This window comes from Sparus aurata, chromosome 6 (genome assembly GCF_900880675.1).
Source record: "Sparus aurata chromosome 6, fSpaAur1.1, whole genome shotgun sequence".
NCBI classification, from domain to species: domain Eukaryota; kingdom Metazoa; phylum Chordata; class Actinopteri; order Spariformes; family Sparidae; genus Sparus; species Sparus aurata.
In genome coordinates, this window is record NC_044192.1 from 12242147 (window position 1) to 12254392 (window position 12246).

The 12246-nt window shown below is 41.4% G+C and overlaps 1 protein-coding gene across 2 annotated transcripts; it reads right to left on the bottom strand.

Annotated features, from left to right (window-relative positions):
- Positions 1–27: 27 nt before the first annotated feature.
- mov10a (Mov10 RNA helicase a) lies at positions 28–12086 on the bottom strand. 2 transcript variants are annotated; one of them, XM_030420883.1, is made up of 22 exons: positions 10781–12086; positions 10600–10705; positions 10264–10457; positions 8668–8909; positions 8323–8569; positions 7360–7488; positions 7113–7275; positions 6510–6661; positions 5899–6069; positions 5241–5388; positions 4159–4320; positions 3818–3921; positions 3573–3670; positions 3007–3105; positions 2641–2749; positions 2404–2521; positions 1626–1817; positions 1464–1535; positions 1121–1246; positions 931–1019; positions 607–725; positions 28–518 (listed from the first exon to the last, which is right to left on the bottom strand). In XM_030420883.1, the coding sequence occupies exons 1-22, from the start codon at positions 10897–10899 to the stop codon at positions 457–459; spliced, it is 3021 nt and encodes a 1006-aa protein (XP_030276743.1). In that variant the 5' UTR covers positions 10900–12086; the 3' UTR covers positions 28–456. The 2 variants fall into 2 exon arrangements, 1 of the variants encoding a protein (XP_030276743.1); XR_003984413.1 differs by lacking the exons at positions 28–518; positions 607–725; positions 931–1019 and having other exon boundaries at positions 1230–1246; positions 1464–1553.
- Between the last annotated feature and the right edge of the window lie 160 nt (positions 12087–12246).

Here is a 12246-nt window from a genome sequence, read left to right on the forward strand (position 1 = left end):
GATTAATCAAAGGGAAGGTTTGCGAGATACGGTGCAAAAAATGAAAGCGTTTATTTCTTCAGCAATTACCAGAGAGTAATAGATGAGTTAAAAAGAAAACTACTTTGTAAAGTGCAGACGGCGTAAGACAGAAGGTGATTAATTCCTGAGAGATAGAGTGGTGTGCTTCTTCTTTTCATAACCCGGAAAAAATCATCACTGAAGAGACAAAGTGAAGAAGGTCAAGAACAAAAAGACCAAAATCAGAGCACTGTCGCATCGCACCAAAATATGCAATCTGCTCTAAGAAATGTTAATAAAAAAAGGACATATTCTGAAATTACAGATGCAATTGTTTAGTGCGTTTAAAGATTACAGAGAGGAAAACTTGCTGTGTATGATGATGTATTTAAATCAGATTATTTCTAGAGAATGTCACTGCAAATGGTTCTTGGTTTTTGTGTTCATACGTTGATGTTAATGCTCATTTTTCCATTCAAGGTCCACGTGTTGCTGCAGGGCACTCTCTGGTCCAGGACCTGTAACAGGAACACACAACAATTCCTTCACACGCAGAACATTGGAAGCGATATGAGCCAGAGTAAATGTTTGTTTATGTGTACTTACTGTCAGAGTCCACGTTGAATTTCAGGTTCGCCAGTCTGGAGACGATGTCATCTTCTCCGTCTGCGTCTCTGAAGTCAAATCCAGTGTAACCCTTCTCGTTCACACAGTAGCTGATGAACCTGCGAGAGAGAAAAAACACAGAAAAATTAAAATCGTATTGTGTGACAAGCTCCAGAACTGATACTTGTGTACAGCTTGTGTTGAGGTTGTTTTGTCAATTACGCCGTCCGGGGTCAAGAATGCACTTTCAATCTCAATAATCACATTTCAACACAAGGCTCTTGAGAATAATCTTGTTGTATTTTGTCCCCTGCTTTGCCTTACTTCTTCCAGGTGGAGTCCTTGTTGAGGATCACAGGGTTTCCCACGACTATCAACAGGGACCTTGCTCTGGTCACGGCCACGTTGAATCTCTGTACGATACAAATAAAGATCCAAAAGATTAAGATAAACATATCAAAGATCCTGCTGGTTTTCGTCATAGCTTTATATGAGGAGGAAGGATAAAACAGACCTTTTCATTTGAGAGGAATCCAATATTGAATTCTTCGTCCATTTTGACGTAGTGGAGGCTGCTGCGGACTGTGGAGATGATGATGATCTTCCTCTCTTGTCCCTGAAACTCCTCCACAGAGCCCACCTGATGAAAAGAAGGGTTATATGATTATATTTTAGCCAAAATACAAAATGTGATGACTATTCATAAAGTTGTGATGAAGATAACCTTTACTTTAGTTACACTTGAGCAAAGTCTTTTATTTAAACTGATTCTGTGCAGGAGAGACTTTAAAACAAACAGCCTTGAATTTCTTTCAGAGCCACAGACAAGATGAAGTGACGCAGGTGAAAGTTTTTACCTTGAGCTCGGCGAGATCGCTCCATCGTTTGAGAGCCGTGACAGACTTCAGGGCCTTTGTGATTTTCTCCACCTGTTAGAAAAGTAGGCACTGTCACAGATTGTCTTGTTGAAACTATTCATACACATCTCTAAAAGAAAAACAAGCAGGGGGTTGACTCACTTGTTTCCTGTAGGGGGCGATTATGCCAATGTCCTTTGGAGAAAGTTTGGGGAGACCCTTCTTCCCTTGTGTCTCCATCAGCTTCGTGAGGTAGTCGACCAGGACTTCAATCTCAGACACGTTGAAGAAAGACGGACTGTTGGCCTCTCTCTCGTCTTTGCCCATCACCCCGTGGAAGATCAGTGGGAAACCCTGTAGGGATGTGACAGTTATCCATGTTATCCCCGTGGTCACTTGTGAATATGGTTTAGACGATGTCCCGGTGAGTTTTCACTAATTATAATAATGGGGACTCTCATGCAGAAACAAATTAGCAACAAAGTGGTCACAATCAGTCTAATAGAGACAGAAATACCCCAAATGTATGTCCCTGGTTGCGTCAGGCCTCAAAACCTCTAGATCCTACATTTCCCATGAGGCAGAGCTGCACAAAGAGGGGCCGGTAGGCTAGCTGGCCTACCGTAAGGTTTAATTTGGTCTGTCAGATGATTCTAGTAAAAAATAGTTTAGTTTAAAAAATGATCATGTTAATGCCGTTTTATTTTTTGTGGTGTGAGGTACACATGTTCTTATAATTTGTGGTGTCACTAATTGTCACCAATCTTTTTTAAAATAATCTCAGGCTAGCAGGGAGAGTGGCAGAGTGACTCATTTCACCAGAAGTCTGTAAATTAACCAGGTCGATAAATAAACTGTAGTTTGTTCCGAATTGTTTGCTGTGTATTAGGATGATATAAGTATTATGTTTATTTCAGAAATGTTGTGAAAGGTTAAAAACCTTTTTCGGGAGGTATTCCCAGTTGCAGTAGGCCTCACGATCCCACTGGTCTGCGAACACCTGCAGTTCGTTCTCATAGAACAGCTCATTGGGGATTTTCAGAATGGCAGCATGAGACCTGAGAGAAGAAATTGGGGAAAAACAAACAAGAAAGCCAAAAAAGCTCGAATCAAAACAGCGGCATTCTAAATAACTAACTGTGACGGGCAAATTGGAGGCAACGACTTAAAGACGCACCTGTAGTTTCGCAGCAGTTTGGTGACAAAGCGGGTGTCGAAGTGTCCGGAGTCAGTACTTTTCTGATATAAAGGGTTATCCCTCATCAGTCTCTCCAGCAGAGAAAGCCCTGAAGATCATCACAGTGATTCAATTAAAGCCTTGAATCATGTGGATAAATCGAGGCGCAATGAACAGCAGAAGCAACACTTTTATCAGTAAAGTAAAACAGTGCAATAATTACTATCATCTGCCTTATTTACACTTTACTAGTATAAGCTCAGGACCTCTAGTAATTTGTAATACTGGTAACACTAGGTCCACACACACAGGGCTATAACATGCAACAGAATACATCAGGAGATAATAATTGAATCCTCGTCTCACCGAGTCCATACTTCACCGCAAGAGGTGATCTAAGGATCGGTCCCAGCTGCTTGGGATCTCCTGCAAGCACCAACTGACCCTCCCGTGCACTGAGCAGACCTGTGAAACAAAGTGACCGTCCGACTAATCAGTAACAATTTTCACCCACGGGTTCAGCTCTTACAAACTTACACCACAAGCCACAAAAATGGAGATACGAATGCTGAGACTCACTGATGAGGCCATTGGATCAAGTTCTTTACAATGATCGCGGTGAAATCTGTTCAGTGTTTCACAGCCGGTAGACCAAATTCTAAGCAAGTATATTCTGTTCTTTAACAGAATAATCAGAGTTAAAGTACTAAGTTTGAGACACGAAAAAATTCTGAAATCTTGACCTTCAATTTTATGATGATTTGTAGAAAGATATTTAGCAATCAAGCTTGATAGATGAATGAATGTAATCTATTAGTTTGCAATGTGCCTGATATGAACTAATCTAAAAGGGGAACGGGATGACAAACTCTTTCATCAACGTTTTACCAAAAAGATTTGTTTTTCAGATAATTCAGACACTCGGCATTTACCTGCGACAGTGATGATGCACTCTGGCTCCACTGCCTGGCCTCCTTCATCCACAAAGACATGGGTGAAATGGCCGACTGGCATTCCTCCAGACACCAGTCTAAAAAACAGAAACACACATCAGAAACGTTACTTCACGATGATGTGTCAGTGCAACACGGCTCGTGCTGTGTAATGCTAAAGAATGATGAAAGAGTCAAAATGGAGACAAATACTGAATAGTTACTGTGCACGCGAGCAAACCTACCTGCCAGCTGAGATCAAAGTTGTAACGACGACGGTGTATTCCATCAGACTTTCTTTATCTGGAAACACAAAACTTTCTCGTCTCTGGTCCCAGTTACAATGTTTCTGGAAGAGCCAAATAAAAGACAGCACATGAGAAAAATATAAAATATCAAAACAAACGTGACAGATTTTTCTTGAATGTGTCGGTCTCTTACACCCTCTATGAACTAGATCATTCATGACCCTAAGTTTAATGAAAATCAAGTTATTAAAAGCTCAAATGTACTTGGAGACGATTCACCACTAACAAGACACAACCAGATAATCCCATGGGGTGTAAGACGGTCAACTGACGCTCACCAGCAGGCTCTTGGGGACAGTTCTTGGGTCTCGGCTGCTGGCGTACAGACGGTAAACCCGATGATGATCCATGTGCACCATCAGCCTCTCACAGAGGAGGTCACAGGCACTGTTTGAAGGTGCACAGGCGAGGATGTGGGCTGACCGGTCTGCCTTGTAGACCTGATAATGTGAGCCAAGGAAAATTGATTCTGACACATCACGTTGATGCTTTTTTGTTGCTGTACAAATAGTGTTAGGTGGTTGGTTTAGGTATGAACGTGGGCATTTTGCAAGCAACAGAACTGAACACATAATCAAAACAACGTATTATGCCGGTTATGAGTTGAAATGGAATAGCCATTCATTCTCTAGGAGTTGATTTTATAGGTCGATTACAACCAATTCTTAACTCCCATCACGGAAAAAATTGTAAGGAAGGAAATACCACGCCCACATTATCTTTACATCTACTGCGATTGGAAAATTAGGTATCCTTTTTGCGGCTGCTTTAAAGTCTGAAAAATGTTTTTCTTTAAACAAAAACATGCAGAGTTACAAATTAACAAAACTTTAATGATTAAATTTGCTGCTTCTAGACCAACATTTGTCTGACGTGGCGTCTTGTGGCAACCAAACAACCTAACAACTGTAAATGGATTTCTGTGTCTGAATACCATGTTGTTAAAATCTGACTGGCGGGTGGAAATACATGACCTTTTTGACTGGCCCACTTCAACCCACGCCAAAAAGACAAAACACAGAAATCCTCAACTCTGACAGATAATATTGGTTTTATTTTGACTAGGATTAAAAATTATTTTCATTATCAATTCATCTGAATATCATTTTTTCTACAAAACATCAGAAAACAGTAAAGAAAATGGCAATCATAATATCCTTGAACCCAGGATGGCCTCTTCACATATGTTGTTTAGTCCCAGTAAAATATTTAAACCTATAAATATTCCATTTACTTTGATGTAAGGCCGTGAAAACCAGATAACTTTTGAATATTTGTAGATTAATTATCTATCAATTATCAAGTTGGTTTTTAGGGTCTAACTACTGACTAAAAACAGCACATCTTGAACATGTAATACCTGATTCATGGCCTCAACCAGAGTGATTGTCTTTCCAGTTCCAGGGGGCCCAAACACAAGATGAGGAGCGGGCTTCGATGATCCGGCTACGATGCGCTGGACAGCCGCATGTTGCTGCGGGTTGTTTTCGAGCTGATCGTTGAACATCCTGAATGTGACAACGGATTTGTAAAGATCACTCATTAGTGAAACGCTTTAGAGTTAAAAATGTGGAGCAGAGACTACAAAATAGAGGTGAAACTGATCTGTTAAATAAAGCAAAACATTAAAAATGTGAGGATGAAGTTTTTATCTATCACTGAGTAAACACTGAAGAGGAGATACAGGTTTGTTATAACAGTGAACTGTGCCTGGTATATGTAGGAGATAAGGCTGTGTATGCAAGTCCTTAGCCAACATAATCCCCCATGTTTCACTGCATCCACTTGAGGCAAAATTATGGCATCAAACCAAAGAACAGAATCCCCTCCTGTTAGCACAATATGGTGGACGAGTGCCCAGACAGAACGGAGGCGAAGGCTGCTGGGAAACACACACTCATCATTCAGTTCACACACTCCTTTCACCAATGCCAGACAGCTGCTGCTACAAAATACAAGACACACAGTAATCTAAAGGGTTCTGTATGCATGTTCTTCATGTGTAATGACCACCAGACCTGAGTTTGGGCATGGGGAGGCTAGCCGCCGCTGCACCAGATGGGAACAGAACCTCCTCCAGTTCATGTTTTGCTGCCAAATCCAGAGCCCGATGCTGCAGCCTCAAGGGGTACCGGTTGAGAGTGAACTCCACGTCGAACTTCATATTGCTGATAAAAATCTGCAACAGCCTGAAACAGAACAGTGGTGAGAATGTGAGCGGATGCTGTGAGTTACATTCTTTATTTACAGTCAGAGACATAAACTCAGTTTCATTGATGAGTTGATTGAAAGAAAACTGATCTCCAACCATTCTGATAATTCATGAAAGGTTTGGGTAATTTATCAAGCAAATATGTCAAACATTTGCTGGTTCCAGCTTCTTAAATGAAAGGATTTGCTGCTTTTCTCTGTCTGTTTATGATAAATCAAGAGTCTTTGGGTTTTGGAATGTCAATCGGAAAAATAAGGAATCAGAAGACATCCTTTTGGGCTCTGGGACATTGTGCTAAGCATTTTTATTTTTATTTTTTTAAATGTGACACTTTTTAGACTAAACACTAATCGATTAGTCGTGATAATAATAAGCAGATTAATTGCTCGTGAAAAGTATTCTTTGTCCAGCTCTTACTGCTTCGAAAAGCCCAGCTTGACCCTATCCAGCTCCACTCTGTGAACATATCCATTGTACACAGTGATCGGCTCGACCTTGTCCGCAGACTTGTGCACCCTCAGACAATCTCCACGGAGTACAGATGGTCGATTCTCAGCAACACCTGGAACCTGTTGGAGAATACAAATGTTGGTCTTCTTTCTGCTCTGCATCATGTTTTTATTCCTTTTCCAACACATTTAAAAAGATTTTACCGATTTCTTTTCAGGCTTGTCATGGTCTCAGTCCTGACAATATGTCCGACCTCTTCATGCTTTTGTTTAGCCTGTCCTAATTTAGATTTTTACTTAATGTTCTCTATCGGTGTTCAGTTTTTAATCTGTTTGTATTCACTGAATTTTGTGAAGCACTTCGTAACAAGGATTTTCAAAGTGCTATAAAGATGATAGTTATTATAATTTCCGATCACTGAGCTCACAATAGACCAGCAAGCTTCCAGAGGACAATAGCACGTACAGATGGTTTAACATCATACAAATACAGTAGGGAAAAGAGATTGCATCCCATTTCTTCCATTGCTATTATTTAAAACAGTTCATGTACACTGTGAGCATTTCTTACTCTGAGTGTGAGCAGACTTTTGTTGCTCTTCTCTTGAGTCATGGTTTGGTTGAGGATGTCATACTTCTTGATGTCCACCTCCATCTGTAGCTCTTCCAGGTGTAGCAGGAGGTGAAATCGATGAGGGTACGTCTTCATCCTTAAAGAAGAGTCCAGAAGACCCCTGGACGTAAAGTACACATACAAACACTGATGACCAGAAAAAGACTACTGATAAAACTGACAAATAACGTAGCCGTTGTCTCACTTCACTGATGGGAAGCTCCGCCCGGCGGCTGCAGGGTCCTCCGTCAATAGTTTAGCCAACCCCTTTAGGTATTCTGGGCACTTGTATGCTGCTAATTTCACTGGCATCTTTGGAGGCTGGGCCCCAGAACTGCAGAGAGGAACAAAACACAAACAGGTCATGATTGTTATCAGCACAAATAAAACACAATTTCAGGAACAGCTCTGGGTCCATTTGTTGATCAATTTCAATTACACGTGAAGGAAATTGCTTCAACCAGCTACCAAATCAAATATTTCCACTGAAATCTGTAATCATGGACTTCCTGCTGCAGGGGGTGGGGGGAATATCTGTACTCATTCAATTTGGAGATAGTAAAACAATGTTCTGCCTTTATCTGTAACCCTTGCACTCAAATTACATCGTCAGACTCACAATGATAAGTTAGACTTGGATCAGAACCAGAGATATCTTTGTTTTTCCCTTTCCTTGTCAAACCTGATCCCTACTTAGCCACAATGGAGAATCAAGTGTCTTATGCTAATAGCAGCTAATTCCTAAGTGACCATATTTGGACAAGAGGGTGGGGAGGATACACTGATTGGATCTGACGGAGAACCCCAAGAACAAACCATCATAGCAACTTGCCATTCAAAAGCTAGTCCCACCCTAAAGAAAAACCCTGCTTTATCCATATATTTACTAAAAATGGGATTAGAGGTTGAGAGCGTAAACTTGTCAGGAAACAGTTTACTGAGGTTATAAATCAAGTTAGAGGTAGGCTCATTTTCTCATAAGCTCCCATTCAACTTCTTTTTTAAACCAGTGAAGTCGCCCTATGCTGGACGTTACAAGAATGCAAATTTAATGTACTTCCACGTTGGTTTCCCTTTTTTAGACCTGGTAAAATACACAGCATTCCCCTTTAATAACCAGGCATACACGGGCATTCTATTCTAAGACTGGTTTCCAATCAGTTCTTACCTCTCAGGAGGGACCCCGTCCACTATCACGAGGTTGGCAGCCCTGTATTTTCCCTTCTGAAATGGTTTGTAAGGAGACACGGGCCCCAGCTCCACTGCCAGAGGGGTGCTGGCTATTGCTTCCACCTCCCGCACAATGCAGAAGGGTGCGGATGCTGGCAGATCCGGGCAGAACTCAAAGTACATTGTGGCAGGAAAATATCCAAAGTGGCTGAGCTTGTACCGAACCAGAACCTCGTAGCTCTCTCCTGTTGGAGACAGAGGAAGCAACGAGAAGAGCTGTGAACATTAATCACCTCTTCTGTGTTTTTTTGTCAATGAAAACAGAAAGTAGGAGTGCTCTCACCAGGACAGAGGAACAGTGGGCAGGCTCTGGTGACTCTCCTCTCGTCCTCCAGAGTGAAGCAGGGCATCTTGTGCAGGGCAGTGTAGTAGGTGAAGTGGATGCAGGCTGTGCCCTTGTTAAGGATGTGGAACCTGAGGATGAACGACTCCCTCAGACGTTCCACAGTGAACTGGACTTTTCCATTTTTCCCCGCCGGGTCTGATGTGATCTGAATGCCCCACTTGTCAGCGGTCAACTTTTTCCTGCGAGGGAGAGAGGCATGATCAGTAAACTGCAGAGTCTACACCTGTAAGGCTTGTAACTGTCAGAGGGAAGAACAACTTTGTGGTCATCACCCATCCCCCACTTCTACCTCTCTTCATCTCGCCTTGTTTGTTGTCTCTCTGGGCTGTTTAATATCAGATAAAATGGACATATTACTGGGGATTGAATCTTATCTTCGAATACCATTATTTCTCTGCAAGAATTTTATCATTATCTACATCTATCTATAGTTTTTATCTTTAATTGTGTACATATTTTTCTTGATATTGTGTACGGATTTTCATCTATTTTCACACCGGCATCTATTGTCATGCCGACCTTCAGAGACTGATACAGAGATTGGGTGAAAGGTGACGTGGACATTGAACAAGTCTTCACTCTTTCACAGGGCCAACAAATACAAACAGGCGACCATTCATTCTCACAATCACTCCTCACGGCAGTTTAACATATATGTCTTTTACATCTGGAGATACCCAGACGGGGGGAGAAGATGCAAACTCTGCACAGGGAGGCACCAGTAAATTAGCACGTTTGACCCCGGAACTTTAGTGGAAAATAAATCGTCACCAGGGCCGGATGGGTTCAGACCTCAGACCACACAATTCGTAGAGACAAATCTTCAGAGATTATTAGGCTTTATTGCCAAAAGCAAGGACGATAAAACCAAAGTGGTGTCTATAGAGAAAAACTGAATCAGAAACTGCTGCTATTTTTGTCCTTAAAAGGTGCAGTATGTAAGAATTTTGGTTGAAAAATTCACCCAAATGATCATCAATGTGAAGAAAAAGCAGCATAAAATATTATGAATTCTATATATTGTGTTGCAGAGATATCTACTAAAGTTAATGTTAATCAACCTTTGCCCGCCCTGGTCTGGTCCGGAGCTCCTATGCTAGCGGTGTAAACACTAACCCTGGTCCCCGGGCTCCTAGTCCAGACCACCAGCTACATGGCTATCTCAGGTAACTAACAGCAGCTACAATTAGCAGCCAAAAGTGGTTACTATAGTAACATACATCCTCCTATTGGTCAGTTCTTACATGTTGCACCTTTAAGACACCATTATCTTCTTCTCTAGTCGACTTTTCAAAGTCACATTAACACCTATAAAAAATTAATGATCGGACCTGTTCATTGATCACTGATTGTCCATGTGTGTATTGACACCTTATCATAGCCACTGCATGTGAAATGGTGACATCTGACAAACAGTGGCACTCATCTGTGATGTGGCAGAACGGACATTAGACCCAATTTGTGAGATTTTATGGCATCATGTGGAATATATTACAACATTATACAGACAGCACACTAAAAAAAGAAACCTACCTGTTTGCCTTTAGCTTGGCGAGGATTTCCGCGGCCAGCTTTTTCTTGGGGGTCATCCCAGGGGTCACGGGGGTCGAGGGGGCAGAGGGTTTAGGAGTCTTAGCCGTCTTCTGAGGGCCAGAGCTGGGGCTGGGACTGTGTGGCTGTGGCTGAGGGCCCCGGGGCCTCCTCCACTGATCACAGTACACTCGAACCTACAGCAGAGATTAAAAAAAGAACATCACACGTCCTCATTTTATTTCTGTGTTTCCTTCCTTGTCCAGATTCCAGTTGCAGGAAATAACATGTAACACGTCCTGTCATGTTCCTACTGGGGGAAATGACAGTTCGTCTTACCTGAGGTTTGACATTTATGAAGAGCTTCTCCTTTTTTATGTAGGCTTTGTTGAATTTCGTAAGTGCAAACACAACACTGGAGAAACTAGGGTCCTTTCTTCCTTCTCTGTAAACATAAACATAGACTATTAACACGCAGCCCAGTCTGATAGCTGCAGGTAACACACACTTTACAGCTTACCTGCCCCTAAATTCAGAGTTGTAGATGTCACGAAGTTCCTTCTTGTTGGTGTTGGACACTCTGTCTCCCAGAAATTCAATGAAGTCCAGTCCGGACTGCAGACAGTTCTTCAGCGACATGTTGACGTGCTACAGGCCGCTGCTGTTGACTCTGGACTGACTCAGATGAGGAAGTTCACCGGCTGATTCAGAATCAACCTCCTGAAGCATTAATGTTGTTTCTGGCGTGAAAGCAGCGCCGGGACGGAGTGGATATTTCAACGTGTCACGTATTATTACGCGACTTGTGCGCATATTCGCAGTGTTGTAGTTTAACTTTTACGTTGCCGTCGATTTGTCATTCATTTTTTCTGTAAAAATGTCGATGAAACGATGTGTAAATCTACTAGGTCGCGCAGTTTAGCGCAAAATCCCGGCTGATGAACGCTTGCTAACGGTCGCAGTCAGGGAGCGTCGTCAACTATGTGACGCCGAAAAAAGCGAAAACACCTCGGCAAAAAAAATGAAATACCTCTTCACCGAACAACTTTAGTAGGAAGTCTTCTGTTTTTAAAAAACGTAAAGTTTAACCAAGCTCATTTTTCCCTTCACGTTTTATAAGCAGACTACAACAGCATCCTCAGTCATGCTCTTGTTGACAGTCCCTAAAGTGTAGCTTGTCACCAGCAGGGCAGCTACAGGGAAAAGTCATGTTTTTCAAATAATTAATTAAAGAATGCAATAATTTGTAGTTCCTAAATTATATGAAATCTCACGCCAGTGTAGTCATTTGAAACAGTTTTGACACTAATATTTTTTTCAATATCTAATCAATTTTTCATATTGTTTCCTTTTTTGTTTCTTTTTTTTTTTTAACTACAGAGATGATTCATTAGTAATTACAGCCACAACTAATCGTTATTATTATTTTATCACCTTAAGATAGCTTCTCTATTAATCTCTATAAACATCAGAAATGACTCCAAAAATAGAGTGAATTTAAAGCAATATTATCTAACTTACCTTAAAATAACATGACCATCAGTTCAAACCCCAAAGATAGACTGTTCCGGTACTCTAAAACAAGAAAATGCCCCCAAACTGGTCCCCAAACTGGACAGGACTGAGCAAATATTTGGTAATCAATATGATGTCAGAGTAATCCATCATCAAAGTAGTTGCTGATATACTGCTAATATAATCAGATTTCATAACTACAGAGAATTATATACATCACACAACCACATACTTGGTTATGGACAGTTAACATAAATATGTAGCTGAGACAGGTGCGATGCATCAAATGCAGTATTCAGTGACGAGCATATCCCAGTGACATTTGCTCTGCATGACACAGCTGAATTTAGGCCTGCATGTGCTGTACTGATAATACAGCCGTCAAACATGATACTTAAAACATTAAGGACATTAAAGGTGCACCATGCAACATTTTTCATGCCTATAAATAAACAAAGAGAGAGCACTTCC